We start from the raw sequence: 27,732 nt of genomic DNA, 5'->3' as shown, positions 1-27,732 counted from the left end.
TTTGGATGGATGTCTTCTTTCTTCTCCAATTTGCCCTGGGTTGGAAATTACAGGAGGGAGGTGTGCAAAAGGTGGGAAAGACCTGCGTCCACCCCACCTGCTTACCCAGCGAGCCTTGCTGGCCCATGGGGTCCTCGTGCTTGAAGGAATGGTTGGGGAACTGCGCAGCGTGGTGTGAAGCGGTGTGACCATAGCTGGGTGTCCCGTCAAAGGTGACCGTGCTGTATCCTGAGAGAGCGACAGAGAGAAACACGTCCGTGTGACTCTTGGGGAAACAGAGGCAGAGGATCTAAACCAGAATTAGAGCAGTAAGAAGTAGTGCCTGACCCCCCAAATTCTGGCTTTCAAGGGAGGGTTGTATATACCACTTCAACTACCAAGACTTCTGTCCAGAAGAGCCTAAGTCCCAGGGCTTATCCTGGGGGACAGCCTTTGGCCACTAAAATCCTTACTGTCCTGTTTTTTTCCCAATCTATGTACACCGGGTCTTCCACAGTGACTGTAGCTTCCCACACCCATAAAGTATGAAAACTTCACCAGCTTGATGGAGAAAGTATCTTCCCCCTCAGAAAAACAAACACCTAGGCTTTAGCGTGGAGGCCGTGGGCAAGCAAAATGAATCTGCTCAGCTTGACCCTGCGCTGACTCTAAGCTGTAAATCAGGAGCCCGTGCACCAACTTTCATTAATTACTCAGAGCCCGTTAAATGGCCAGCACTTTAAATGGGGAGAGTAATTACTGGGTAATGTTATCTGTCTGGGGGCTGCACAACCTGACACCCGTAACAGAGGCCCTGTTTGGGGGGGGGCGGCAGAAGGAGAAAAGAAGGACCCTTTTCTGTGGGCGTAGGGGAGTCTGACTCAGACCACTGCTATGGTGGCCAGCTTCCTTGTCCCACAGGCCAGAAACTGCCCAGGGAAATGTCTAGGTGTCCTTTCCTTTCCAGGGCAGTGCCTAGTGCTGCCTTGGTTTCCCTGCTGAGAAGCCAAGCTCCATGTTTATTCCTTGTCCCGAAAACACGAGAAAAGGGGGATTGTTTCTCAATTGGAAAACGTAGTCTGTTATGATTATTGTTATTAAATGACTTGGAACCGATGACTCCTTTGTGCCATCCCCAATTCTTCCATCCCTCTCTTCACCCCTGCTGTTAGCTCCTCGTGGGAACAGGGCATCCACACTGAAGATCAGCCCTGAGACCCTGAATCTTGGGGTGGGGCCTCTTCTGTGCTCAAGGTCCAAAGGATGAATACCGAAATCCTGGCCAAATGGCAAGCGGACACACATCGGCTCCCGCCCTGCAGGGCCAAAGCCAACTAAACCCCCCCTCCTCCCCCAGCGCGCCCCCCTCGGCCCTTTTCCTTCCTTCCGATCTGTCTCCAAATCCCACAAAATTTCTTGGGATCCCGGTCAGGCAAAAGACTTCCCCCACTCTTGTCGGAGTCTGACCCAAGTTCTGCAACAAGTGTTCCCGACAACTCAGTACCAAAACAAGAGGCTTAGTTAACGTCCACTTTCAAAGCGCGTCGTTGACACCCTCCCCGACAACAATCGAGATTCGATCGTTCACTCGGGGCCAAGAAAGACACAGTCCAGACGGTGGTAGCGTTTCCGAGCCAGAAGGAGGGAAAGAGAAAATCGTAATCACCTGAATGGTACAGGCCAAGCGCACGGCTTAACGCGCAGCGCGCCCTGCGCAGATGGGTGTTAGGAAGCAAACGAGTTTTTTGTTTTAAATTTGCGTGACCCTAGAAAGCCTCCATTTCTCGCCTGGTAAGTGGGCAAAGAGAACCCCCGTCCCACGAGCTCTCGGGCGCGGGTGAGCGCGCTGCGACTTCCAAAAGGAAGTCGAAGCTCGAGCCTCCCAACGAAATTTGACTCCAGGCGCCCAACTGTGCCCAGAGAAAGAGCCGACTGTCTGCAAGGGCATCTTCTGAATGAAGAGGGGCAACACAAGAAACAAAAGAAATTTTCTCTAAACGAACCCTTCTCCATTTTCGAGCGGAAGAGCTTCGGGGGGGGGCGCCCCCGTGCAACGTGGGACAGCCGCTGCTTAAGGATGCGGGGTGCTGGGCTGCGCTTCCTGGGCCGCCGGCTCCTGCTGCGATGGCCCCCCGAACTCCGGCCTAAGGATGCGGCTCCCTAGCGCCCACCCTCTGAACAAGCAGACTTCGAACCCACTCTCCCTCAAGTCTCCCAGGAAGGGCAGTGCTGAAAAGGCTTTCTGGACTGAGGGCTCTTTTAATTAGAGGCTTATCAGACCTGGGGGCTGATTAAAGGCACGCTGTCCCTTGGCCCCTGGGCTGGGCCTGGCCGGGAGGGTGAAGGCGGGAGCCGGGGGAGGAACCGCTGCTGGCTCGAAGGAGCTGTGTGTTCAAAGGCTCCTTGTACAGGCCTTGGGGCTGGAGGGCCCAGCAGCCAAGGTAGCGCCTTTCCCACGGTTAGTCCGGGCCCGGGAGGGGAGTGAGTGCAACCTTGACTTCGAAGAGAAGAGGCTCAGAGCCTCCCTCCCCCATCCGTGGCTGCCAAGGAGCCCAGGTCCTTGCCTAGATGGCCCTGGAGGAGTGAAGGGGTACAATGGCCAGATTGTGGTAGAATGGATGATTGTGCCCAGAAGGCTGAAAATGATCACTGTAGCTGCGAAGTGGGGGGGGGGGGGAGGGGGATGATAGGAGGAAATCTCCCCCAACGAAATACCCTCTCCCGTGTGACCAAAGGGGGGCGCCTTTGGCCCTCAGGTTCAGCTTGTCTCCCCACATGACCCTAGGATAGCCTAGTAAGCCCAAGGCCTAGACTTGCACTTCAGTTTACCAGTCCAGCTATGGAGGAGCAGGACCTGAGTGGCAAAGTAGCCTTGTCGGTTCTGGGCCCCTTCTTAAACCTTGCATTCCAGCCAGGGCAAGGGAAGTCATTACCCGACTTCTGCTCTGACAAACCATCCAACCATCAACACAGACAAGGGAGTGCGCCTCCAAATTGGGTAGAGGAAATTCATTTCAGCTACAGAGCCCCAGAAAACAGTGTGGTTTCAAATCCCAACTCTGTCACAACCTGAGAGATCTCTTGCACACCTCATCTGGTAGTGCCTGACTTTTTTCTTCCTTGTACAGAAAGAAGGTTCCTTCAGCATCAGGCTTTGTGATTCTGTCAAAAGTTCCTGCCACTACCAACTGTCTCAATTAACATTCAGTCCCCAGTACCTGGCACAAAATAGAAGCTAAATGTTAGTTAAATTAATGTTTACAAGATTGGTCTGTCAACTATATGTATTTCGCCTATAAGAAATTTCGGAAGGGGTGAGTGGGCACCAGAAAGTGTCTTTGCCTACTGGATTCTGAAGGACAAACAGCCTAGAGTCCTCTCCTTTGGAGTTTGGGCTTGGTATGCTGATGGCCATAATCACAATGACACCTTAGCTTTTGCCAGCCCAAGCTACCAACCAGGCCTGGATTCCTGGTGAGAGAGCTACAGGAGCCCCTAAATCAAAGGACTGTGGAAGAATCTTCCACCTTAAAAACCTACTTGTCTACTTTCTAAAGATGTTTTTAAAGAGTAGGGACTAGAAACCAAGTGCCAGTGTCTCACACCTGTAATCCTAGCTATTCAGGAGGCTGAAATCTGAGGATCACAGTTCAAAGTCAGCTAGGGCAGAAAAGTCCATGAGACTCTTATCTCCAATTATCCATCAAAAAGTGGGAAGTGGAGCTGTGGCTCAAGTAGTAGAGTGCTATCCTTAGGGAGGAGGAAAAAAAAGCAGCTGTGGACAGTGCCCAAGCCTTGAGTGCAAATCCTAGGTCCAGCAAGTGTGGGGGGGGGGGAGGCACACATACACACACACACATACACACACACACACACACACACACACACACAATAGGGACTAAAGTGGCTTGTAAACACCACACAAATCTCAGCTCCTAACTGCCAAGTGAGTCCAAAGGGCTAGACAGGGTGACCCCCTTGTTTTGATTAGAAGGGAAAATGTAGGCTGAGGATAGGAACAAGTTTCTAGGAAAAGGTCCTAGTTTGTAAATGTCTTTCCACAGGGTTTTCCGCATGGGCAGGGTTGGTGAAATGATGTCTTCACCTGACCATCCTGGGCTTTGGCTGGTTCCCAAGTGATTTTTTTTCCTAAAGCAGCCTGGCCTGTGTACTTGCGAAGACTCAAGAGTTTTCCCAGAAGTGCAGTGTCCATGGGGTTTAAGTCTATACACTGCACTGCACTACACACACACACACACACACACAGAGAGAGAGAGAGAGAGAGAGAGAGAGAGAGGAGACAGAGACAGACAGACAGAGACAGACAGACAGAGAGAGGGGGAAGAGAAAAAGGGGGCGGTAAGGGAGTGTAGGCACTCCCGCAGAATGCTGTACATAGGCGCCTAACCCAAACAAGAATCCAGGCTTCAAAAGTACCAAAGGAACTTAGATGGACTTAAATAAAAGAGAATGGTACACTAGTATTTTGCAGCCCAGGGGACTGGATCAGATAGCTCTGGAGCCTCTTCAAACACTCATCCAGCAGCCTCAGGCACACCACACACCTGTGTGGCTCCGCTTCCCAGTGGGTGATGTTTCAGTGGGCAGCCCCTTGCCCTGAGCCTTGGGGAAGTCAGACTTTCACACCTATGGCTATAGCTTTTTATCGGGACCCAACCTCCAGGTTGCCCACCTTAGCTCTCCTTTTACAAAAAAAAAGTGGCTGCGATCGACACTACACTGTTGCAACAAGCACAAAAGAATCTCCGAAGGCCTTTGCATCTGCTCTAGACTCCTCCTTGGGTCTCAGGCCGCAGTCCCTGGATGAAGGGGGCAGTTTCGGTTTCACTAGGGCTTCGGATGGCCCAGGTGCTCCACAATCGGGCTAGATGAGGAATGACCTCAAGACATCCATTTAGGAGAGCTGGTGAGAACAGAACCCTTAGGGCCAAGTGGAAGTTTCAGCACCTTGGCGATGGTCACACATTTTGTTTCTCCCATCCCACGTACTTCAGAACCACCCCCCCCTCCTTAAACCAGCACGAATTCTTACACTTCAGGAAAAAACATCCGCAAAACCATTTCCTAAAAGATCTAATTATACACGCAATTCGTTTGGGTTCTCAATATCAAATAAGTCAAAGGAGAATAAAGAGATCTCACTCCAGTGGCTGGGCCCAAGGCGGTCCCTACTGGCTCTGCCGAAAGAGAAGTTGAGGCCAATGCCAGATAAGACAACAACAGATTTGCGCGTGGGGGGGGGGACCTGCGCACAATCACTGAAGATGACCAACAAACCTGTTCTTGTCCTGACCCCCCCCCTCCCAAGTTCCTACAAAAACCTTCCCAGCCGAACCTCTAGAAAAGGCCTCAGCCCATTGCTTGTGATGGGACCAGGTCCCACATGATTTGTAATCGGATAAACCGGGTTCTCTTCCAGCCCCGTAGCCTGCGTGCCTGGCGCCTCCTGGAGAGATTGTTGCTGTTTTACCATACCCAAGAGATAGATGCCAGACACAGACCTAAATAGTGGCCCATTCATTTACTCCGGTGTAGTGCTTGCAGCCCAATACTTACTGGGCGCCTGAGACCTCAAACCTCAGGAAGGACTAGGATACTCCTAGCAGAAGAAGGATAGGGAGCCTGGGGAGGGGGAAAGGAAGGGGAGTCCTGGCTCCCATTGGAATCCGAGGCCTAGATATGGGTAAAGCCCAATGCGCGGTGACAACACGGCCAGATACCGAATACCGAATCTCCTTCTTCACTGCCCTGATGACTCTCGGTCTCAGAATTGCCGGGCTCCTAGGGGCCCCCAGATGGCCTCCCGGCTCGTGCGAACTCATCAAGGGTTTCCCGCGTTTTGCTCTGCGGGGGAGGGGGGAAGGAGATGGGGAGCTCGTGCCCAAGAGCACATTTTCCACCACCCCCCCACAACCGCTCCCACTTCTTCCATGGCTTTTGGGGAGTCCACGGAGAAGCGCTGGGATTAAAGAAAGGCTAGGCGAGGAGAGAGGCCGCCGGGGCGAGCTGCCCCGCGCGTAGGGGGCGCTCCCCGGCGTTACTCACCCTGGTTGCGAATAGCGGGCTGGCTCTCCAGGCAGCTGGGCAGGTAGGGCGCATTGGGGAACATCCTAGCCTGGCCCGAGGACGCCTGGCTCGGCGGGGGAGGACCGAAGGGCCCGTAGCGGCAGGCTCCGGCGGTGCCGGTGAACTGACCGGAGAAGTGCACGGTGAAGGCGCTCAAGCATTGCTCCTCGTGCGGCTCCGCGCCGCCCCAGCTGGGCTCCTGTTTGATGAAGGAGTGGGGCGGCGGCGGGGGCGGCGGAGGCGGCGGGGCCGACGGCGGGGCCGGACCACCCAAGGAACCGTAAGCCGAAGCGCCCGGGGGCGCGAAGTCCAGCACCGGAGCCCATTGAGCCGCGCCGCTTACTGGCAGGGCGCAGCCACCGCCGCCCCCCAGCGAGGGTACGGCGGGCAGCAGCGCGTTCAGGTCCCGCACGTCGGAGCCCATTAGCTGCGGCTCAGACCCCGACAGCCTGCGGCTCCTCCGACCCGGCGGACGCTTGGCCACTGGACTCGGCCGAGCCTAAGTTGGTGGGGAGGCTGCCCGGGCCTCGGCCCCTCCGCCGATCGGGATGCTGAAGGCACCCGGGTTCCAAGTAGAGCGCGTGCGGGACGCCGGCTAGGGGGGTGGGTGGGGGGCACACGTGGAAGAGCCGGCCCCAGCAGGAGGAGGAAGTCCGGGCTTCAGCGAGGAGGCGGCGGGACCCGGGGCTCCTGGGCTGCTGTCCCGGCTCTGGGTGGGTGGGTGAAAGAGTGGGAGGGAGGACGGGAAAGGAGGGGGGGAGCGCACAGGCGATCTGGGCGCGGAGAGCCCCCGGGTGTGGGCGCTGCCTTGAACTCCTTACCCCAGCTGCCTGGCGGCCCCCAGCTTCTCAAAGCTCAAATAAGAGGGGCCGGCAGTGGGGAAGGAGGAGGAGCCGGGAGGCTCGGCCGCTCCATTCACACAGCGGCTCTGGTCTAGCGGGACAGCGCAGACTCTTGTGGGGCGCCCTCACAGCGGGGGCGGGGGGCGGGCCTGGAGGAACGTCCCTCTCGTCCAAGACACCCTCCTCTCCTGCCCGCCACGCGCTCTCCACTGGCCTGGATGGCCCAGCCCTCCCTCCCCCTCCCCACCTCCCCTTCTGGGCCTTCGGGAGTGTGGGCGCCCAGCGGCACCAGCAAGTCCCTGCAGGTAAACGGGGTGTCCCCCCCCCCAGCCCCGGGACGCGGTGGGAGAACAGACGGGGTTGTTAGACTGAGAGAGGGCGGGCTGGAGGGAGGGGCGGGTGGGCTCCAAGGGGGCGGGCACTTCAGCACAGCGCGGAGAACTCTGGAGGTTCAAAAGCCGCTGCTACCCCCGGTGTGCTCACCGTACCCCCTGCGTCCTACAGTTCAACAAGCTTAGCTTTTGGTTATTGGCGAGAAATCGGTTCCTGGAAGTTTGGGTGTCCAGGAGGGATGGCGTCAGTGATGACAAGAGGAACGCCCCCCCCCCCGACTGCCTGGTAGTTTGGTGGAGATTTGGTCCCAGTGGAAAGTGGTCGGTGCTTACCTAAAATTGGTGTTGGCAGCAACACTTTAATTTTCCTTTCCATCTATTTCTATTCTATGATTAAATGGCAAGTGTGAGGGGGAAAGAAAGTCGTTGACGAGCAAACGCCTTGAGCCTGCTAGTTTAATCCCACTGTGGAGTTCGGGCGCCCCGTTGGGGAGGGTTTGGACACGGGTGGGACAAAGTGTGGCTCCGGACGCCACTTGGCCACGCACGGCTTTCGTTCCTGAGCCCTGATTTGATTCTGGAGGCGCAGCGATCGACCCGGGAGGCGCAGAGCGGTTGGGCTAACGGAGCCGTGGGCCTGGGAGGCTCGGCTGGCCCACAGCCAGACGCGTGTTCACACCTTTGGCAGCGTGGAGCGCAAGGCAAAAATGAACTCCTCCCTCCAGTTATTAGCTCTTTGGGAGCCCTGTGCCTTCGAACAGGTGTTTGGAGGTTGCTTTGGTCTATGGGTTGGTTCTTCTAATGTAGTCGGATCTTTTGGAGACACCGTCTGTAGGCGAAGGAGAAACGCCAGGAGTCTGGCGTGAAGTGCGTTTCTGGGCGCGTGGAAACGCCCAGAGCGCCGGGAGGCAGCGGCGATGGCGGAGCCTGGGACTGCCAGGCGCGCCGGCAGGAAGCGGCCGATTCCAGCCAGGACAACTGCACCAGGCTGTCTGGGCAACTTTTCTAGCCAAACCTAACGACGCAAAGCAACAATGGAGGCAACTGCTGTTTTACAAATAAAAAGAGCATCCCCAAGACCTTGCTTTTTAGTCCCCATTTGTTATACTTTGGTTTCTTTGCACGGGGTAAACACAGTCGCCCTGAACTCTAGTTGCAGAAACGAAGTGCCGTGCCACGACTAACAATTGCTCCTCTTCTTGGGGTTGCGCGCCCTGTAGGTGAAGACTGTGGGGTTAAAGGTTGAGAACCACACTTGTCTGCTACCCCGCCAGCCCGGTGGTGGAGAACACAGCATTAACTTAGTGCTTGACTTTGCTGGGTCTTCACTTAGGACGTTGTTGTTTTTGTTTTTCTTTAGAAAGGAGAGAGAGAGAGAGAGAAAGAGAGAGAGAGAGAGAGAGAGAGAGAGAGAGAGAGAGAGAGAGAGAGAGAGAGAGAGAGAGAGAGAGAGAGAGAGAGAGAGAGAGGTAGGCTCTCCAGACTCCCCGGTGTGCCCCATCCCTAAACCTCCAGGGCTTGGCCGAGAGAAGCACAGACATTGAAGAATGGTCGTTTTGGTGGAGACTCCTCATTTAAGACTAAACTTATCAAAGCCAAATTGACCCCCCCCCCAGGAACCCCAGCCGCCCCTTCTTCCATCCTCCTTTCCACCTCTTATTTCTACTTGGAAGTCATTTTCACTAGGACTCAAGCACCGGCAGAGGGAAGAGAGCTCTGCGGAAAGCCAGAGTTTCACTCCCAAATGAAAAGGCTCCGATGGTTTCTCTTTTAATCGTTTTGCAAGGTTGGGTTTTGTGGGAGGGGGGTGTGAGGTTGGTTCTCTGTTGAGAAGCTAGTTTGACGTGTGCTTTTGGGATCTCGAATCTCAAGCAGAGCAAAAACAAATCTCTTCCTGCACGCTTTACAAGCTGGTTTTTTGCCTGGAGGTAGCCTTCCCAGGTGGGTGGGAGGAGAGGGGCGCTGGCAATTTTGGACTCTTCCGGCCATTTGTTTGTTTGATGGGGAACCCAGGAAGTGAGATGTTCATTTCAAACCCAGGGAGCCCCCCAACTCGCCCTGACTTCACCCCACCCCATGGTGGGAGGAGTTCCCGGAAGCCCTCCGGGAGGAGAAAGGAATACTCAAAAGTTTCAAGCCGCTCGCCAACCAGGCCCCGCCCCACCCGGTCGGACAGAGGTACCCTTGTACCCCCCTCACCTTCCCCTTTCCGTGCACCCCGAAAGTCAACTCTGGAAAATCTATAAGCTTCCAAGGTTCCGGGGCAACGCGTTCTTTCCAAGTCTCCCTGGGACTTGGACTCTGCGGGCCTGCGCAGAAGCATCTAGGAGATGGTTGCGCTTTCCGCCCATCCTGCAACTGCTTCAGCCCCCAAAGCCTTTTGAGGTCCCAGAAAGATGAAGGCTGTGGACGCTCGCTAGTCCCACTATTTCCCTCCGGGGTCAGCCCGGAGACCCCTTAGCAGAGGATCTAAGTCTTAATCGTCAACGAATCAAGTTGGAGATTAAACTCCTGGTTTTAGAAAGGCGATGTGTAGGACGCAGGGGTTAAGAGCAAGGGATTGGTGGTTTGTGAATCAAATGTCAGCTTCCTCCCGTCCTCAACAGCTGTGTCATCCTAGACCATTTCTGCAGCCCTTCCGAGCCTGTTTCCATAGGTAGCACCCACATGCTGCGCTACCCCGTAGGTTACATAGAAGCGCAAGAGTTGAGTTATGCACCGGACAAACGGTAGTTTTTGCCTACTACGGTTCAAGGACACCTGTAGCAAGGCTATGCTGAAGCCCAGATCTCTCAACGTCCAGTTCTCCCATGGGGTGTCTTTAATTCTTGTCCTTCTGCTCTTCTAGAACTAATGGAAAGGAAAGAACGAACGTGGAAGCCCACGTTCAACATTGGTCAAGAAAAACATTCCAGCCGAGAAGGTGCCTAATTACTGCAATCTTAAAAACATCTCATCCCGGTGGGGGGCGGGCAGTGAAGACCTCCCCGCCTTTCACCCCAATGTTGTCAACTGCGTCTGGCAGAGCTTGGAGCTCAGCGGCTCCAACCGCGACTCCGGGGACCAGCGCGCACTCCCCGGCCGCGCGCGCGGGCAGTCACCCCGCGGCCGCGAACAACTGAATAAACATACCGAAGGGCAAGGAAGGACTGGGGCCACCAGCCCGCCAGCCGGGCTGCAGATCCCTAGCGTCTCCCCCGGCCACCTCCTCCACCCCCTGGAAAGAACGGGCACCTCTCCCGCCGGCTCGTGCCGAGGATCCCCAAGGGCAGGACAAACACCCCAACCGCTTCTCCCTCTCCTCTCAGCCAACTCCAACTCAACCATCTGCCAGAGCCGCTGGTTCCCATCCCGCATCGACGGCAAAAAGTTTAATTTCTAAAATTAATAATAATACATTAAACACGGGAGAGTCTTTTGTGCTATACAGCCTCTGTTCACTGGAAAGTTATCTCGATCTATTTTGATCAGCTATTTGATCTATTTTGATTCACGGCTCAAACTCTCCTTTCTGATCTGATTTTGGGGCCCAGACCTATTGACGGCAGCTTGTTACGTGGTGCATTTTCCCTCTCCCCACTCCCCCACCCCCTCCCCAGCCACAGCCGGCGGTGCCTGGAGCCGCCGGGGTTACCCAGCCCGGTCGGATCTGATGCGTCCGCGAGATGGTCCCCGAGTCCCCAATGAAAGGATTCCGCAGCGAGGCCTCTATTATTATACCGTAAATCTTTTTAAATTCTGGAACTAATTATATAGAGGATATGTCTCAATTTGTTCTGCATTAATGCCACAGTGGGGATAGAGGCCAGGCCGTGGCCAGAGCAGATACGTAGGCCCATGAAATTGATGAACTGAGAGTTGCTTCCAGTCCTGGGCGCACCATCTGGAATTCCAGTCTGAGGTTACAATTAGAACTCCTGACCCCAGATTCAACTTTGCAAACAACCCGGGGGGGGGTGTGGAGAATGGGGGGCAAAAAAAACACACACACACACACACAAGAAGAAAAGAAGAAACAACTTCTTTGCACCTGTAAAAAGAAAGAAGAAAATAAAGGAGGAAGGGGGAAATCCCGATTTTAACATCTTTCCGTCTTAGAAATTTCTTTCCAAGTATTTCGTTTGTGTTTTTTAACCTATAAAAGATAATGGAATGTATTTTATAGGCTGGATTTTATCTTGTCTCCTTTCACTCTTCTGACTGCACTCGGTTTTGTAATTGTCATTTTCCCCTCAGCGTTGGGTTTGATTATATAGGACCAAAATAATCCTCAGTAAATTAGTTTGATAAGTATTGCCACTCTCATGATGTCCCTTTTGATAAATAGCCTAATTATAGAAATCTACCTGGATCCAAGAACTCCTGTTTTTTTTTTTAATGCTACTTAAGCTTAACTGTAGTAATCAGAGATTTTATTTGTGCTGTAATTTTATTTGTATTCTAAATCCTTGGGGCAAATGTAACACACTTCTTTATTTTCCTCTCACTTTGACCTCCTGAAGAACTGAAGGACTAGGCAGTACTGGGAATTTGTTAAATTTATTAGCATACATGCTTAGACAAAACGAGATATAAATCATACAGATGTATTAAGCCATAAAGTATCCCAATGAAGTCAACCCCTTGCCAAGGACCTGGTGTGTAAATGTTCATATAAAACAAGGTATCAGTATTCTCTTTCAAACTGAATATGTGTTTTAGGAATACTCTGATGTTGAGTTAGAAATACCACAGGGAGAAACAAGGCAAGGGATGGATGGGAGAGATTCTTTTGAGCAGGCTCTTAATATTGTAGTGGCTCTTACATTGGCTAAGAAGACAAAATCTCAACAGTTTGCATTTGCAATGTTCTGTAGATGATTTAGGACAGGTTGTTTGTTTGTTTTGTTGATTTTAAGAGATGCATACAAGCTGTGTAATGGTAGGTAGCAAAGGAATAAGAAGGGAAAAAAAGAATAGAGGGCAAAAGGCAATGCTTTCTATAGATGAATTTCTCCCTCTAAAGTCAATTCAGCTTTGCAAAAAAAATCTAGTTAAGAAAGACACTGTATCTTCATAGAGATAACAGATTAGCCATTAGTGAAGAGCCACCTGGGCCTCTGTCTGCAAACCCGGATGTGCAGCTGGTGAACAGGAGAAGGATGTGTATTCACTGGAGGTAGATGGAGAGGAGGAGCAGGCTGGGGGAGGGAGGAAGGGGAATTGATGGAATTCCAGCCTGAAGTTTACCAAGACAAAAATCAGACAAAATGTTGAAGGAGCTCATAATCATGTCTCTCTGTAAATCTCTGCAAATCAGGAGGCAGTCTTTGCCTTTTAGAAATGATGGTTCCCAGGGTGTTTTTAAGTCAAGTGTCACCGGATGAAGGGAATCGTCTCTCCTCTCCTCTCATTTTCAACCAGAGTTTCCTCATCCTTACTTTGCCACTCTCATTCATTGACCACATATCAGGCTTTATTGATACTTCTGACGTGCAGTGTTGTAGCAGCAACTGGAAATAGGGCAGTGACACCACAACTCACCCTGCTTTCAGGGAACTTTCATTCCAGTGGCAATGACCAACCAAGTCACAAGGAAACTCATCAGATCTGTTCAGGTAGTCATCATTGCTGTAAAGGAATGAAAGGATCTGAAGGACCAGAGAATGACTATGGGGAGCAATAGAGAGCCCTCACTTCTTTCTGTGCCCACACTGTCCTGTCCCATCCTTTAGCCCAGATGCAGAACAAGTTTGAAGGATTTGGAATGCTTAAATTGGCCAAATCTTTGCCTACAAGATGGGACTTCAGAGAGTCAGTAAGACAGCTATGAAATAAAGCTAAATTACAATAACCATTACCAGCTGAGTGACTTTGAAAGTTATTTAATTCCAAAGACAAACTCAAAATTTCTCTTCTTCAAGGTAAAAAGAACAACACAGTATTGAAGTTATGAGAACTAGGTGTGTAAGGTCAAGCATGAACATTTCTTAGCCCATAGGAAGCAATCAGTGGTGACAATAACCTAAACAGATATAGGTTCTATGCTTTGCTTCTAATTAATTGACAAGTATCAGTATTCATGTGAGTTGAGAGAAGACAGGAATCTTGGTGCTTGTTAGACAAGGGAGTGAAACCTTTACTAAAAGGCCTGACCTTAAACAAGAGGGTTGGTATCTCAGTGGAATCATTTTGCCTAACACTGAGACTCTAAACATGGGAAATAGATGGCTCTTTCTTCAAAACCAAGCTTAACTTCTTTCAGGCTACGTGGTAACACAAACTTGAAAAGGTCCGAATTGCACCAGTCACTACAGCCACATTTCAGGTGTGGAAGATGGTTCAGAATTTTTTAAAAATTCTGGTTCAAATCCTGCCTCTGCCAGTGATCATGACCTTGGGGAAAATCACATACATCCCTTAAGTTGCTATAATTTGTAACTGAGGGTGATAAAAAGTGAATTGGCTGAGCGTGTTGGCTCATGCCTGTAACCCTAACTACTTGGGAGAGGGAGATGGGGAGGATGACAGAACTAAGCAAAAAGTTCTGAGATCCCATCTCACCCAATAAAAAGCTGGGTGTGGTAGCAACACTCCTGTCATCCCAGCTGTGCAAGAAGTGTAAATAGGAGGCTCTAGTGTCAGACGGCTGGTCATAAACATGAGATCCTATCTTTAAAAATAACAAGAACAGAAAGGAATGGAGACATGGCTCAAGTGGTTGAGCACCTGCCTACCAAACATAAGACCCTGAGTTCAAACCCCAGCACGGCAGGAAAAAAAAGTGGCTTAAAAACTGTAGAATGCTAGACAGTGCCCAGAATCAGCACTGCTTCATGTGAACAGTGGAGAGGAAGATGTCTATTGAGAATTCTGGCACACTGCTAGATGCCTGGCATGTTGTAGTCAAGCTTTCAATTTGTCTAATCAGATAATATTAATGAACTTTAGAAAAACAAGTCAGCAAGCTACAGCTTGGATCAGCATGATTCTGATTAGGCATAGAAATGAATTTCCACTTTAGATAGATAGATAGATAGATAGATAGATAGATAGATAGATAGATAGATAGATAGTACTGAGGATTGAACTCAAGGCCTGGAGGATGCCCCCGGGGTTTGGGGATCAAAGCTAGTGTTCTACTGCTTGAGCCACAGCTCTACTTCTGGCTTTTTGCTGAGTAATTGAAGATAAAAGTTTCATGGACTTAACTGACATCTGGCTTTGAATTGAGATCCCTCAGATCTCAGCCTCCTGAGTAGCTAGGGTTACAGGCATGAGCCACCACAGCCTGACTTCTCAACTTCGTTTTAACTTACCTGTGTCATGGTGAAATCTCATTCTTTCTTATATGGAAAACTTTGTAGTCAATGCATTAACTTTTAGATTTTTGACTATGAGCTCTTTAAGTTAACATTTAGAATCTCACTCGTAGTAAGAACTTTTGTGGAATACCCATCAGATATTAGGGACTCTGCTGAGTCCATGGTTTTCAAAATGAGCAGGAAATTGTTTTCAGCCAAAGGAGAGAAAAAAGTAGTTTGACCTTCCCCCAGAAGTTACCACATAACATTTATTAATAGTTCTGTAAACAAGCTGAACATAGTATCGGCTTGCTGTTCAAGATATTACAGAAGTTTATGAGAAGTTGCTCAGGGAAAACAAGATAGAGTCATTAGAAATCTGATACTACTCAATAGTGCATTTATTCAAGTCTCCATAAATCACAAAGCAGTGAAACTTCATTGTGATCACTCTTCCAGATCTAAAGGACACCCCCCTCCCCTTGGTAGAAATTAAATCCATTTCACAAAGCCCAGGATTTTTTCCTCTACCAATATAGAGGCTAATTACAAAATTTCCCAAGAGATAATAAATATTAAACTCTAATCAACACATATGACACAAGATAAATAAGCTTAAAACTTAATCATGATTTCCTATTTATCTTTAATTATCCCCCACCTGGTAATTGGATAAATAAATATTTTCTGTTTTACTTATTTATACCTAGAGTACCACACTTTAATTTTTCCCATGTCAGTCTCAGTTTAAGCTGCTCTTCCAACTTAATTATGAGCTGCTTTTTACTCCCAAAGTGTCTTGGTTTAATGATAAATGATAAGTACTCCATTTGCCTAAATTTTTATTTCATGGAAAAGGCAGATTTAACAAAGCCATGAGTGCATGAGCAAAAGACAAAGGGTTAAGTGAGATGAAAAGATTGCATTAATATTAGAAACAAAAGGATAAAAATAGTTACTAAAAATAGGACTTGGTTCTGAGCTTACTGACAGCCAAATCAAAAAGGCGAAATAACACTGGGTACATATCTCTCATTTTGTAATAGAAGCAAGACATCCAGTTTTCAAAAGCAGCAATTTTTTTTTCCTGGCACTAAACTCTAGGCCCATGAAACAATTGTTAATATCTTTAACACTAACAAGAAAAATTTCAGAAGATATTGAGATGTTCTCTAATTGATGGTTTCTCATTTCAATCCAATGGCCATATTAATATTATGACCCCACAGTATTAAAACTGTGTTCTGGAAGCTGTTCCTAAGACAACAGACATGGTAACATATTCCCGTTTAATGGACCAGAGTTAATCTGATCTGATTCAAATAAAATCAATTTAAGATTTAGAAATTCTCTTCTGGTAATTTTTAAAGTATCTTTTCATTCTTCTATTCATGAATTATGAAGCAACTTTGGACAAGAACCCAAGCAAGGCTAAGGAGTTGATCCTTCATCTCTAGAATCTGAGTAGAATCAGAGGAGCTCAGAGCAGGAGTTCTCATTGAGAAGACATCTGGCATTGTCTAGAGACTTTTATGTCAGAGGGCTGCTGGCATCAGGTTGGCAGAGGCTTGCGGAAGATTCCATGTGCTGCTGGGAAGGTGGCTCAGTGGTAGAGCACTTGCCTTGCATGCCTGAGGCCCTGGGTTCCATTCCTCAGCACCACATAAGAAAAAAGCCAGAAGTGGCGCTGTAGCTCAAGTGGTAGAGCGCTAGCATTGAGCTGAAGAGCTGAAGGACAGCACAGCGCCCAGGCCCAGAGTTCAGGCCCCACGACTGTACCCCCCCCCCCAAAAAAAAAGAAGATTCCATGTGCAATGCTACAATGAAATGAAGAGCTAGCCAGCCTACCATGTTGGAGTGGCTGAGAAAGCTGCCCTAGGGTATTCTCAGAAGAAGGTACTCTAAGTACCTATTACTGGGGTAAATAGGGAAAAAAAAAATTAGAAGAAAGGGCCTTAGACTGAGTCTCCCAATCCATCAGAATACAGCCAGAAGATGGCTCTCCTTAAGCTGGAGGAATTTTGAAAAAAAAAAAAAAAAAGAGCTAGAGTGTCTTGGGGAGGAGGCAAGGCATGTGGTTGGGATGCAGCCTTCAGAAGGAATTGCAGATGAACTAGAAAAGGAGACTCCATGGAGAACAAAAGGGAGAAAGCCAGGAGACTATGTGTAAATTTAGAGCAGAGTTTCTGTCCTGATGCTATGCTCCAAGATCTCTAAATATTGCTAGTATGTTTTAAAACCACACAAATCAAAAGACAGCATAAACTTTTATGTCCGCAAAGATCGTCTTTTGAATTCTAGCTGGGTGTATATATATGAATAAGTTCATATTTTGCTTCTTCTCCCACACATCATTCTTTTTTTTACCACTTACATAAGGGGGAGTCATTGGAACGCAAGTTTGTATCACACTGGAGTTAAAAATGGGTGCCACCTTAAAAATATAACCTCTCAAGACTCAGAAAATTCTGGACCACTGCTGTAATTAGATGACACCATAGGAATCTCCATTAAGAAATATTATTCTGACCTAGTTCTCTATGTCACGCTGCAGATTGTCCTTCTCTTGAGTCATGGAACGCTTTGTGAGAAAAGACTACAAAGCTGAGTCTCTCGACACTAGCCATCTCACCCTTCAAAAGTTCAGCCAGGAGTGGGACACAACCCTCGTCACCGTGTTGACATGTTTATTTCTGGCATAGGAAAATATTGCTGTTGCCCAATTCAGCTTCCCAGTCCATTCACGTGCCTGGAGACATATATTTTATGTCTTCCTTTGATGATTTACAAATAAATTAGCACAATCCACTAAGGTCTGCCAACATATATGCATTACCAGAGAAATCAGAGATGTGGAAAAATGATGGTAATTTATTGTATCCCAATACTTTATCCTCAAGAATCAAATAAATATCACGGACTAGTTTCCATACCTGACATATTTATTGCCGCATTCCTGCTGAGAACTTCCCATTGTCGTGTGTTCTCACACATTGTTTTCACAAATTGTATTTTGAAAGAATTAAAGAGAAATTCGGGCCAGAGAAGCAAGATGTTATCTTTTGGAAAGGATGAGCCCACTCTAATGGAAGAAGCTAACCCATTCAGAGTTTGGGAAAGGCAGAGTCCTCCAGTGGGTGTGATAAATCCACAGGATCTGAACCCAGGGTTTTGCACTGGGACCCTGAAGTCAGCATGAGCAATTCAGCATGTTCCAAATATCATAGTGTATCATTATTATGATTGGACAAGCATGAACATCTGTTAGGTCAAGTTTGCCCTGTTTCCTTAAAGGCAGTTGGAGTCACTGAACCCTGTTCAAATTCCTTCTATCACAAACGGATCCAAGGTGCATATACAATGCCAGACCTATTCCTTGATCACTTCTGTGTTTGGAAATTAGATTTGAAGGAAAGAAAAACTCACCTGTTCATCTCATGAGAGTTCCATAGAAAGCTGAAGTTCTCTTCTCAGTTCCACGAGTGTACTGTATTCAAAAGATAAGACATCTGGAGTCAGCTGACCTTTTTTGTTTTGTTAAGTACTGTCCATGTCTTAAGTGGTCATGCAGAATATAAGTCTCACACAGTCACAAGTTCTTCATCACCCCCTTTTGCCTAATTCACTGGTACCTTCTCAACTATCACTCAGTTGGCACCAAATACACAAGACAGTTTTTACTCGGTTGAATCCTAGTTTACTAATCCTTTTCAGGGTGAGTCCTGGCAAAGGACTCTGTGAAGACCCTGTGAGTCCTCCTTTTTCAGGTAAGACATTGTATGAGTTGCCCGAGATCATATGCCTTGATAGTGGCAGAGAATTTCTCAAGTCCAGGTATGAGTGAAATGAGAGCCATCTTTTACTTTTTGGTGGTGGTACTAGGGTTCAAACTCAGGGCCACAGACTTGCCAGGCACATGCTCTACCACTTGAGCCATGACAAGCAGAGAGCTGTCTTTTGATAATGCTAACAGTATTCATCCACTTGAAGTACTTTGTATAGAGCCAACCATCTGACCAGGGACATACGGTCTCAGCCCTAAAATCCCTTGTAGTCTGCTACAACACTTGGTTCTAATCAAAGCAGAACATTAAAGTTCTGATAAAGAACTGTCCTTGGAACAACCCTCATTCAAACCAGACCCAAGAACAGAATTCTCTTTGGTTTTCCCTGTGTTATTCAGAGAGACAATAAATCACTTTCTTGACTGTTCCAGAGAAGGTCTTTGGTGGGTATGTAAATGATTAGCTAATCACAATATTGTTAAAATTAGGAGAGTTTGGTTGCACCTTACCAGGACCCAGCCTATGAAGACATGTGCCAGGCTGACAAGCTCTTTTTGCTTGAATTGATGGCTTAGTTTAGCAACAAGGCTACCTGAAGGGGGAGCTCTTCTGGTTTGGAACTGAATTGGAATGACTTGGCCAATCAAACTTGAAAGCTCAAGTCTTTTATTTAGCAGTATAGTCAAAGGAAGATAGCCAGAAAGCCACAAAGAGGTTGTTAATCTGCTCCACCCTTTATTTTTGTTGCTTATTTGATGCTGATGAAATCCTGACATTGGGGGTAGCGGGTGGGGGTGAAGGGTTAACTGAGTATTACACAATGTACAAACATCACAGACATTTACCAAAGATCACATTCCAAGATGTAAAACGAAATACAAGAAAGAAAAGGAAAGAATTTCTCCCAATTGAATTCCCAAAGGATCTGAAAAGCATGTCCAATGTGTCTAGTAGGGCATTAAAAATAATTATCCCAGAAAGCTATCACTCCCTTGGTTGTTTTAATGTATTTTTGTCTACAAACAAGAGCAATTTTCTAAACCACTGCCTTGGCTTATTTTAAAAGGTCTTTAGAACAAAAATACTTGGATGAACCCAGGATTACTGGCAATAGCAACGCAGGGCTGTGGGTGAGAAAGATAAAAACCGATGATGCACGTTGTGATGTCAGGCTTAAAATATTGTATAATTAAAATAGGGTAAAATGCTGGAGCTTAGAAACAAAGAAATAATCCTATCAGGAAAATTAGCAAGTTTATTTAACAGGATGTTAAGTAAGAATTTTCAAAGCACAGTATAAAATTGCTCTTCTGCTGCCCAGATGGCTCCATGCAGTGACTTCTTCATGTAATTAGAATGCGTTCTCCTCCTCTTTCTGTCCTCCTCTCCTCCTCCTCCTTCTCTTTCTTATCCTTACAACAACAATAATAATTATTATAAGTTATCACATACTGAGTGCTAGTCTTTCTCATCCATTTTCTCCACTTCTCATCATTTAAGTAAGCAGTTATTAGCACCATGTGCTAGGTGAGGAAGCTGAGGCTCCAAGGATTGGAGCAACAGCCATTGGGTTGGATGGTGGAGCTTTAGTAGTCTGGAAGGAATGAAGTGCACATAAGTAATGGTTGAGGATCCACTTCTGACACAAGCCCTAGTTGTAGTTTATCTGGCGATGATTCACAAGTCAAAGTGAAATTCAGTTGCTTCCCACTGACTGTTTCCACCATTCAATGTCAACTAAACTCTGCCTACCCATTTCCTGTTTGTAACAAATTCTTACCTGTACTTTGTCCTTGAAATTATTTTTTTTGTTAATTACAGAAAGCAACAGTGTGGATACATTGTGGAGGAGTTACCAAACGAATTTGCTACTTCAAGGAATCCCAAGGTGATGTTTCCCGTCTCTGAATCATTATTCTCTCTCCAAACTTGAGTTTTTCCATGCTAGGACTCAATAGAGAGGGAGTACAACAACAAATCCTCAAAGAAACAACTGCCCAATAAATAAGTGGGCTAAAGACTTAAAGAGAAACTTCTCTGAAGAGGAAAGAAGAATAGCCAATAGACACATGAAGAAATGCTCAACCTCCCTAGCCATAAAAGAAAGGCAAATCAAAACAACATTGAGATACCACCTCACTCCAGTTAGAATGGCTATAATCAAGAACTCTAATAACAACAGATGCTGGAGGGGATGTGGACAGAAGGGAACCTTACTGCATTGTTGGTGGGATTGTAAACTTGTTCAACCACTTTGGAAAGCAGTATGGAGGTTCCTCAAAAGACTCCACATAGAGCTCCCCTATGACCCAGCAATCCCACTTTTGGGCATTTACCCAAATGATCACAAACAAGACCACACTAAAGCTACCAGCACAACTATGTTTATTGCAGCATTATTTACCATAACGAAGATATGGAACCAACCCAGATGCCCTTCAGTAGATGAATGGATCAAAAAAATGTGGTATATATACACAATGGAATTCTATGCCTCCATCAGAAAGAATGACATTGCCCCATTTGTTAGGAAATGGAAAGACTTGGAAAAAAATATATTAAGTGAAGTAAGCCAGGCCCAAAGAAATATAGGTCCCATGGTTTCCTTTATTTGCAATAATTAGTATGTGTCTCAGACAAACAGAAACTGTCAGACAAGTTGATGTTAGGCGAAATGAACCCCAAAATAAGTATTCAATTTTTTTTCTTTCTTGCGATTGTTTCCAACATATTTATAAGATGATTTCTTTGTTGCTTTGTATGTCCCTCCCCCATGGTATAACCCCTGTTTTCACTGTATTTGATGTTGGTGTAATTTGGGGAGGGGAAGGGAAAAAACAAATTGTTTAAATAGGTGGACTGCAACAATGAGATATATAAGACGTTATGTCGAAAAAACGAACTTTACAACTTTGGCAGGGGGGTGGGGGGAAGGGGAGAGATGGGAAGGGGAAACAAAGGAGGAGGCAACAATGCTTGATAAGAAATGTATCCACTATCTTGCCCACGTAATTCTAACCCCTCTGTACAGTATTTTCACAATAAAAAAAATAGTGAGGGGGTAAGAATGTTGAACACACCCATATTGTATCTATAAATAAAGCAGGAGGCCCTTGAGCCAAAACAACTGCTCTGGTTTTAACAGTGCTTTCAAGAGATCTCAGAGCTACGTCATTTTTGATGGTCACAGGAAGAAGGAAATACTCCTTCATAAACTCAGAGGCTCCTGAGTATGTGCAGCTATGCCCATGTAAGCCCACATGCCTCTGAATTATAGGAGCTGTGTGTGTGTGTGTGTGTGTGTGTGTGTGTGTGTGTGTGTGTGTGTGCGTGTGTGTGTGTGTGTGTGTGTGTGTGCGTGTGTGTGTGTTGTGGACATCATCATCTTTTCCTTACCTGCCTTTAATGTGATTCTTGTTCCTTCTCTTCCCTTTCACAGTGAACTCTCATTCACAGAGTTCCCATTTTTGTTCCCCAGCCCCTTCACACAAATAATCTTGAAATTCTATTAACAAAATATTCTTTTCTTAAAAAAGAAGCTGGCTCCATAGGCATCTGACACATATACTGAAATACAGAACTCCATCCCAAGTTGACTTTCTGGGACTTCTCATGTTGTGGGTAGGGAAGAAGGGTTACACACCTCAGGCAAGGACTCAGTGCTCCAAAGCGGACCCAGCCCTGGGCCCATGGAGCCATGGGTCCCCAGTCAGATCTTTGGGATCACAACTCCCCTAGGAAATGTGTCTGGGTTCCAGTTACTCCTTGATTTTTCCTGGAAAAGGGAAGGTCTGTGGGCAGTACTAAGAGCTAGCTATCAGAAGACACCCTGTCCAGCCTGCTAGCTTCAACCCAGAAAGCCTGAGCAGTGCTATTAACCCAAGCCACATGTGTGAGGCCTGGCTTCCCCTTTTGGAAACACGAATAGAACTTTAAGGCTTCATTTGGGCCACTTGGCCCTTTCGTAGAGCAGGAAGCTTTTGGCAAGCTAGCAATGGAACAGGAGGAGGAGGAAAAGGAGGAGGAGGAAGATGACTATATCTATAACCTGTTTATGATGTGATTGGCATGAAGATTACTGCTCAGGTCCCTGAATAGCATAGGTTCAAGTTAGCATTAAACTGTATATCTTTTCAATAACAACTTGGGGCCACAGACTTCAAAAGGCAGGCCCAGGAGATACTTCCCTGAGAACAAAGATATGTTTTGTTTTTAATGAGCTTATTGTTTTACAACAAGATAATAAGAGCTGGGAGAAGAGATTACCCTGTTGTAGGAACCCACCATCCAGTATGTTGTGGCCCTGAAACAGAACAATGGGTGACAGAAACTCTTTTGTGAGCTCTTTTGATGGAGCCAAAGTTGGTTGGCAGTACATGATTTCCACGGTCTGCTGAGTGCCAAAGATGAGAATGGCTTGTTGCCATAAACTCAGCTACACAGTCAGTCAGACCTAGTTTCACCAGCCTAAGGCTGCTCTGACTTTTGATAATTTTTTTTAACAATAGAAATGAAACTGCCAGAGGGAGGAGAAGGAACAATGGTGTTTTGATAAATGGAATAAAGACAGAGTGTGACTGACAATTCAGGTCAGGAATAACAACAACAAAAATTAAGGCCCAGATTTATGTCCCAGTGCTGCCTGGCCAAGAAGCAAAGCCTCCAAGGGAGGTTCCCAGCGACATGGTGGATAGCTGGATGGTTGCCACTGAGACGCAGCAAATTTGTTGGATATTTTCTCCACAATGACACTTTTTTTCTAAAAGACTGCAAACACAATACACATGATGGCCAGAGAATCTCTGAGATTTAGGAAGGATGAACTAGAGCGAGATAGTGAGACTTCAGGCTAGTTGGAGATCAACTAGCATGATTCAGATGAGCTCTGGCCCATGAAACAAGTGAGGCTAAGAAGCCTCTAGCTGTCCTTTCTAGACTTAACAATCCTCGGAAACATGGCAATTAGGAAGCATTCATTCATGGCTTTAAAATATTGTTTATAAAAGTATAGCATAAAACAAGCTTGGAAGAGGTTTTATGTGAAAGTTCATGTGAGAAACGCAGCTCTTAGCACACATGCCATTCCCCACCTTGACCCCAAAAGGAATGTGTAAATTGTAACATATGGAATGTAAGCATCTCTGGAGTGTGGAGAAATTTCATAAATCTGCCTGGCAATGAGCATCACAAGCCTTGCACGAAAACAGACCCCAGAAAAGGAGAGATGGTGAACGTCATGTCTAAAGTTTACCTTTTAAGTTATTAATCAACCCAGAATCTGGCAATCAAAAAATTTCTACACAATGTTCCTTAATAATATTGATTATTTCCTGATAAGAAGGATCTTCTTTTATAGGATGTAGCCCAGAAATTGTTAACAGAATTATCTATCCATACATCCATTCAAAAACTCTCTACTGAGAGGCTGCAAGATGGCAGATAGTGTGCTATGGATTTCAGTGGAGAACAAGGCACTGTTGCTTTTGTGGGAAGAAAACAGGTATTAGAGAATAATAAAGGAGAAGATTAGCTTATACTAATATACTGTAGCCACTTTTCCAAATCTTCTTGCCTGGCTTATCTTAATCCTGTACCAAATCCCCTGCAGGAGGCACTATCTCGAGCGTGGAGATGGAAGCCAGGAGATCTAAGGGTCTTCCCCCAAGGCCACAAAGCTAACCGGTGGTGAGTTAACATGTAAAGTGTGACTCCATGTCCCAAATTCTATTTTTTATGACCTGGATAGAGAAAAGATGCTGATTTAGATAAGAAGGCTCAAATACTTTCCAGGAGCTGAGGTTGGGGCTCAAATGGGTGGGACATCTGCCTAACGAGTGGAAGGCACTGAGTTCAAACCCCAGCACTACCTCTAAAAAATACTTTTCAGGATACTATTGAGGGTTGAAACTCAAGAATAAGTAGGAATTTGTTGGGAAAAAGAAAGGTCAAGGAATAGTTCAGGATCGGGGAATCAAAAGACCCAGGAAAGTGGTTGGCCCCAGAGGTTCTGGGGACAGATCGATATTTCTGGAGGAGAGAGACCAAGAGGGGGTGGGGGAGATTGGAGAGGGAGTGAAGGGGCTGAGCACTTACAAGTCTTACTGAGACTATTTAACTAAATGCTGAGCCTCTGAGGATTGGGACCAAATAGCACAGTTCTGGGATATACTGCTACATCCAGGAGAGGTTTGCCCAAGGACACCTGAGCCTGATGCTGACTGAGTTGGTAACTCACTCTTCCTACCTGCCACCTTTGTAGGTAAGTGGGTCCTGAAAACTGTCCCTTTAACAGATTGCTGTGCTCTGGTGCAGTGAAAAGACAGGGTTGTCAATGAAAGAGCTAAGGTTCCTTCTGCACTCAGATATGCTTCATATTAATTTCCCTTGTCATCATTAATTTTGGCATTGCCCAAACTGTGGGATCCTAATACAGTTTTAAAAAATGAGCAGGGCACTGGTGGCTCACACCTGCAATCCTGGCTACTCAGGAGGCTGAGATCTGAAGATCACTGTTCAAAGCCAGCCAGGGCAAGAAAATCTGTGAGACTCTTATCTCTATTTAACCACCAGAAAACCGGAAATAGTGTTGTGGATCAAAGTGGTAGAGTGCTAGCCTTGAGCAAAAGAGCTCAGGAACAGCACCCAGGACCAGAGTTCATGGCCCACAAAAAAAAAAAGAAAGAAAGAAAGAAAGAAAGAAAGAAAGAAAGAAAGAAAGAAAGAAAGAAAGAAAGAAAGAAAGAAAGAAAGAAAAAAGAAAAGAAAAAGAAAAAGAAAGCAAAGAGAAGAAAAGAAAAGAAAAAGAAACATGATGCTTCCCCCAAATATCCATATTAAATATGGTAGTGTTTTCTTACACTCCCAGGACAGATACCCTGTACTTGTGTATTTATTTTGTCAGTTCTTCCATCCACTAATTAAAAGATTTCCATGTGCATAGCACGACAAAGGTAATAAACTCAAAAGTAAATAATATGAAAGCCCTTGTGCTCCAGAGTGGAGTCTACTTCCAGGGTGGCTCTCATATCACATGATACCACCCATCCCCCATGGTAGACAAAATGGTGACTTCCCAGAGATGTCCTCAACCCAGGTTCTGGAACCTATGACTGAATAGGTCACCTTGCACAGTATTAGAGACTGAAAATGTGATGGAAGTTGAAGGTCTTGAAATGTAATCTCAAGAACCCTTACAACAGTGAGAGAGGATCTGAGTTGGAGAGAAAGCTTCCTAGGCAGAAATAGAGTGAGTGATGTAGATGCTACAAGGGGCCCCAAGCCAAGGAAAATGGGAAGTCAATAGAGCTGAGAAGGCCAGGTACAGATTCTCCACCAGATCCCCAAGAAAGAAGTGCAGGGTGCCAATGTCTTGATAGCACCCAGCCAGGGTTTCCAGTCTCCATAACGGTAAAATGAAAATTGTTGTTGTTGTTAGGCCACTAAATTATTACATCAGTAATGGAAAACAAGGACATTCCTCACTCAGACTGGACCCAGGACAGATTCCTATAATCTCTCACAATTTCCCACTGGGTCAAGAAACTCCTACAATCCTTCTCTACCAAATGCCTCCTATGAATCAGTGAAAAGCAATTCGCTTGCAATCCATTAGGGTCTATACAATTTATACCTGGCACCATGTAGATAGATTTGATATTTCTTTCATAGCTCTTTTTGATATGGGTCCCTAAAAGTAGTTACTGAAATTTCTGTGTGTTCTTGGTCAAATCAGATACATATCTTTTCTCTGAAATCTTCGTCTCTAAACTGAGTAGCAGTGATGTCTATTTCTAGGGTTACCGTAAAGATTAAATGAGTTCTAGATCAAAGCATTAGCTATAATGCCTGGAACAATGATGATGAGAGTCATCCTGGGGTTCAGTTCTGGCTTCAATATGGCAAACAAGGCAGGAGTGCAAAAGTGGGCACAATTTGACCAAATTGAATTGGGGGAGAAAATGGGTAAGGGTGATCATGGTTGAATAGGAAGACATGAGTAAACCTGAGAGAAGTCTGAGGGGTGAATGTGCAAGCTTGTTAATGGATTTCACATGGAAATGAGGTTTGTCAGGGATGAGAGTAAAGAAGTATAACAATGCCAGGCACCAGAGGCTCACATCAGTAATACTAGCTACTTGTAAGGCTAAGTATGGGAAGACTGAAGTTCAAGACCATTGCAGGCTGAGAAAGAATAGCTCCTTCTCATTCTATAGCCAGACACAATGTCAGATACTGGTCACCCTAACCCCTGGAAGACTGAGATTGGGAAGATTATGGTTCCAGAAAAGTCACAGACAGAGTCTCACAGATTCTCAATAGAAGGAACTGGATACGCCTGTCATCCTAGTTACAATGAGAAGCATGATTTGAGATCATATCTCAAAAATACCTAGCACAAAAAGGGCTGGATGCATGGCCCAGCAGTAGAGCTCTTGTCTAGTATGCATGAAGCCCTGAGTTCAAACTCTAGTACTACTGAAAGAAGGCTGATAACGACATGTTAATGCAATATGAAACAAATGTTTATTCTGTTCCTCTGGTTCCTTTCCTCCCATCTTTCCCCACCGTGATGTGTTTTTTCTTTCTTTTAGAGTAAAGACACAACCAAAAAATAAGAACTAGGACTCAAAGAAGGCTTCAAGTATGGAAACATGAACCATCTGACAACTTGTAGGAAAAACAAGAGATTCTTCAATCTGCATTTCAATTCGTCTGTGCCAGTATGTGAAGAAGCCATTGTAGGTGGGCAGAAGGAGGGAGGAAAAAGTGAGAGAAAGAAAAAATAAAATGTAGATGTTTGAAATGATTTAAAAAAACAATTGTGTGGCATAAAAAATTATTTTAATGCTAATAATGAAATTGAGTTAGAGCTGGGCTCCAGTGGCTCATGCGTGTAACCCTAGCTACTCAGGAAGCTGAGATCCAAGGATGGAGGTTCAAAGCCAGTATGAACAGATAAATCTTAGAGACTCTTATTTCCAGTTAGCTAACAAAAAACCAGAAGTAGAGCTGTGGTTCAAGTGAAAGAAAAAGCTAAAGGATAGTACCCAGGCCCTGAGTTCAAGTCCTTAGCACAAGAGAGAGGGTGGGGGGAGAGAGAGAAATTGAGTTGGAGCTGTGGTCAGTAGATGGAGATTAACAGGCAGGGTAGGGGGTGGGGGGTAGAGTATTCTGAAGATTCAGGCAGAACAGGCGAACCCTGACTTTGCCCCAATGAACTCAGCCCTATATCTCCCCTTCTCCACTTGCCCTGCATGAGATGAGCTAGTACTTGTGTTCCTTGAGATAGGAAGGACCCCCCAAAGACCCCTAATCATAAGGAAGGAATCCTCAGGAACAATGTCATCCCAAGAAGCCCATCTAGTTTCTCTGGCTATACCAGCTTGGGGTGGCCACCTTACCCTGGAAGGACCTTCTGTCTCTG

At 46.5% G+C, this 27,732-nt stretch overlaps 1 protein-coding gene and 1 long non-coding RNA gene across 7 annotated transcripts in view; one reads left to right on the top strand and one right to left on the bottom strand.

The window, feature by feature from the left end:
* The window catches only part of Wt1 (WT1 transcription factor), a 50,644-nt gene extending 44,003 nt beyond the window's left edge, over positions 1-6,641 (bottom strand). For 4 of the 6 annotated variants that reach the window (XM_070032653.1, XM_070032654.1, XM_070032655.1 and 1 more), the window contains exons 1-2: positions 6,046-6,641; positions 106-228 (exon numbers count right to left, since the gene is read on the bottom strand). In XM_070032653.1, coding sequence (XP_069888754.1) covers positions 106-228; positions 6,046-6,490 — 568 coding nt within the window. In that variant the 5' untranslated portion in view covers positions 6,491-6,641. Of the gene's footprint in view, positions 1-105; positions 229-1,982; positions 2,047-6,045 lie in introns of those variants that run through there. The other 2 variants (XM_070032657.1, XM_070032658.1) reach the window with 1 other exon arrangement.
* Positions 6,642-6,973: 332 nt separating this feature from the next.
* Positions 6,974-27,089, top strand: LOC138834014 (uncharacterized). Its single transcript, XR_011373985.1, has 4 exons — positions 6,974-7,213; positions 20,130-20,196; positions 23,917-23,993; positions 26,900-27,089. It is a non-coding gene; the product is annotated as an uncharacterized lncRNA (long non-coding RNA).
* The last annotated feature ends 643 nt before the right edge of the window (positions 27,090-27,732 follow it).

This window comes from Dipodomys merriami, unplaced genomic scaffold (assembly GCF_024711535.1).
Source record: "Dipodomys merriami isolate MVZ:Mamm:240054 unplaced genomic scaffold, mDipMer1.0.p SCAF_21, whole genome shotgun sequence".
In the NCBI taxonomy this organism is placed as follows: domain Eukaryota; kingdom Metazoa; phylum Chordata; class Mammalia; order Rodentia; family Heteromyidae; genus Dipodomys; species Dipodomys merriami.
Note: the sequence above shows the minus strand (reverse complement) of the source record. Positions and strands in the feature narration are given on the sequence as shown.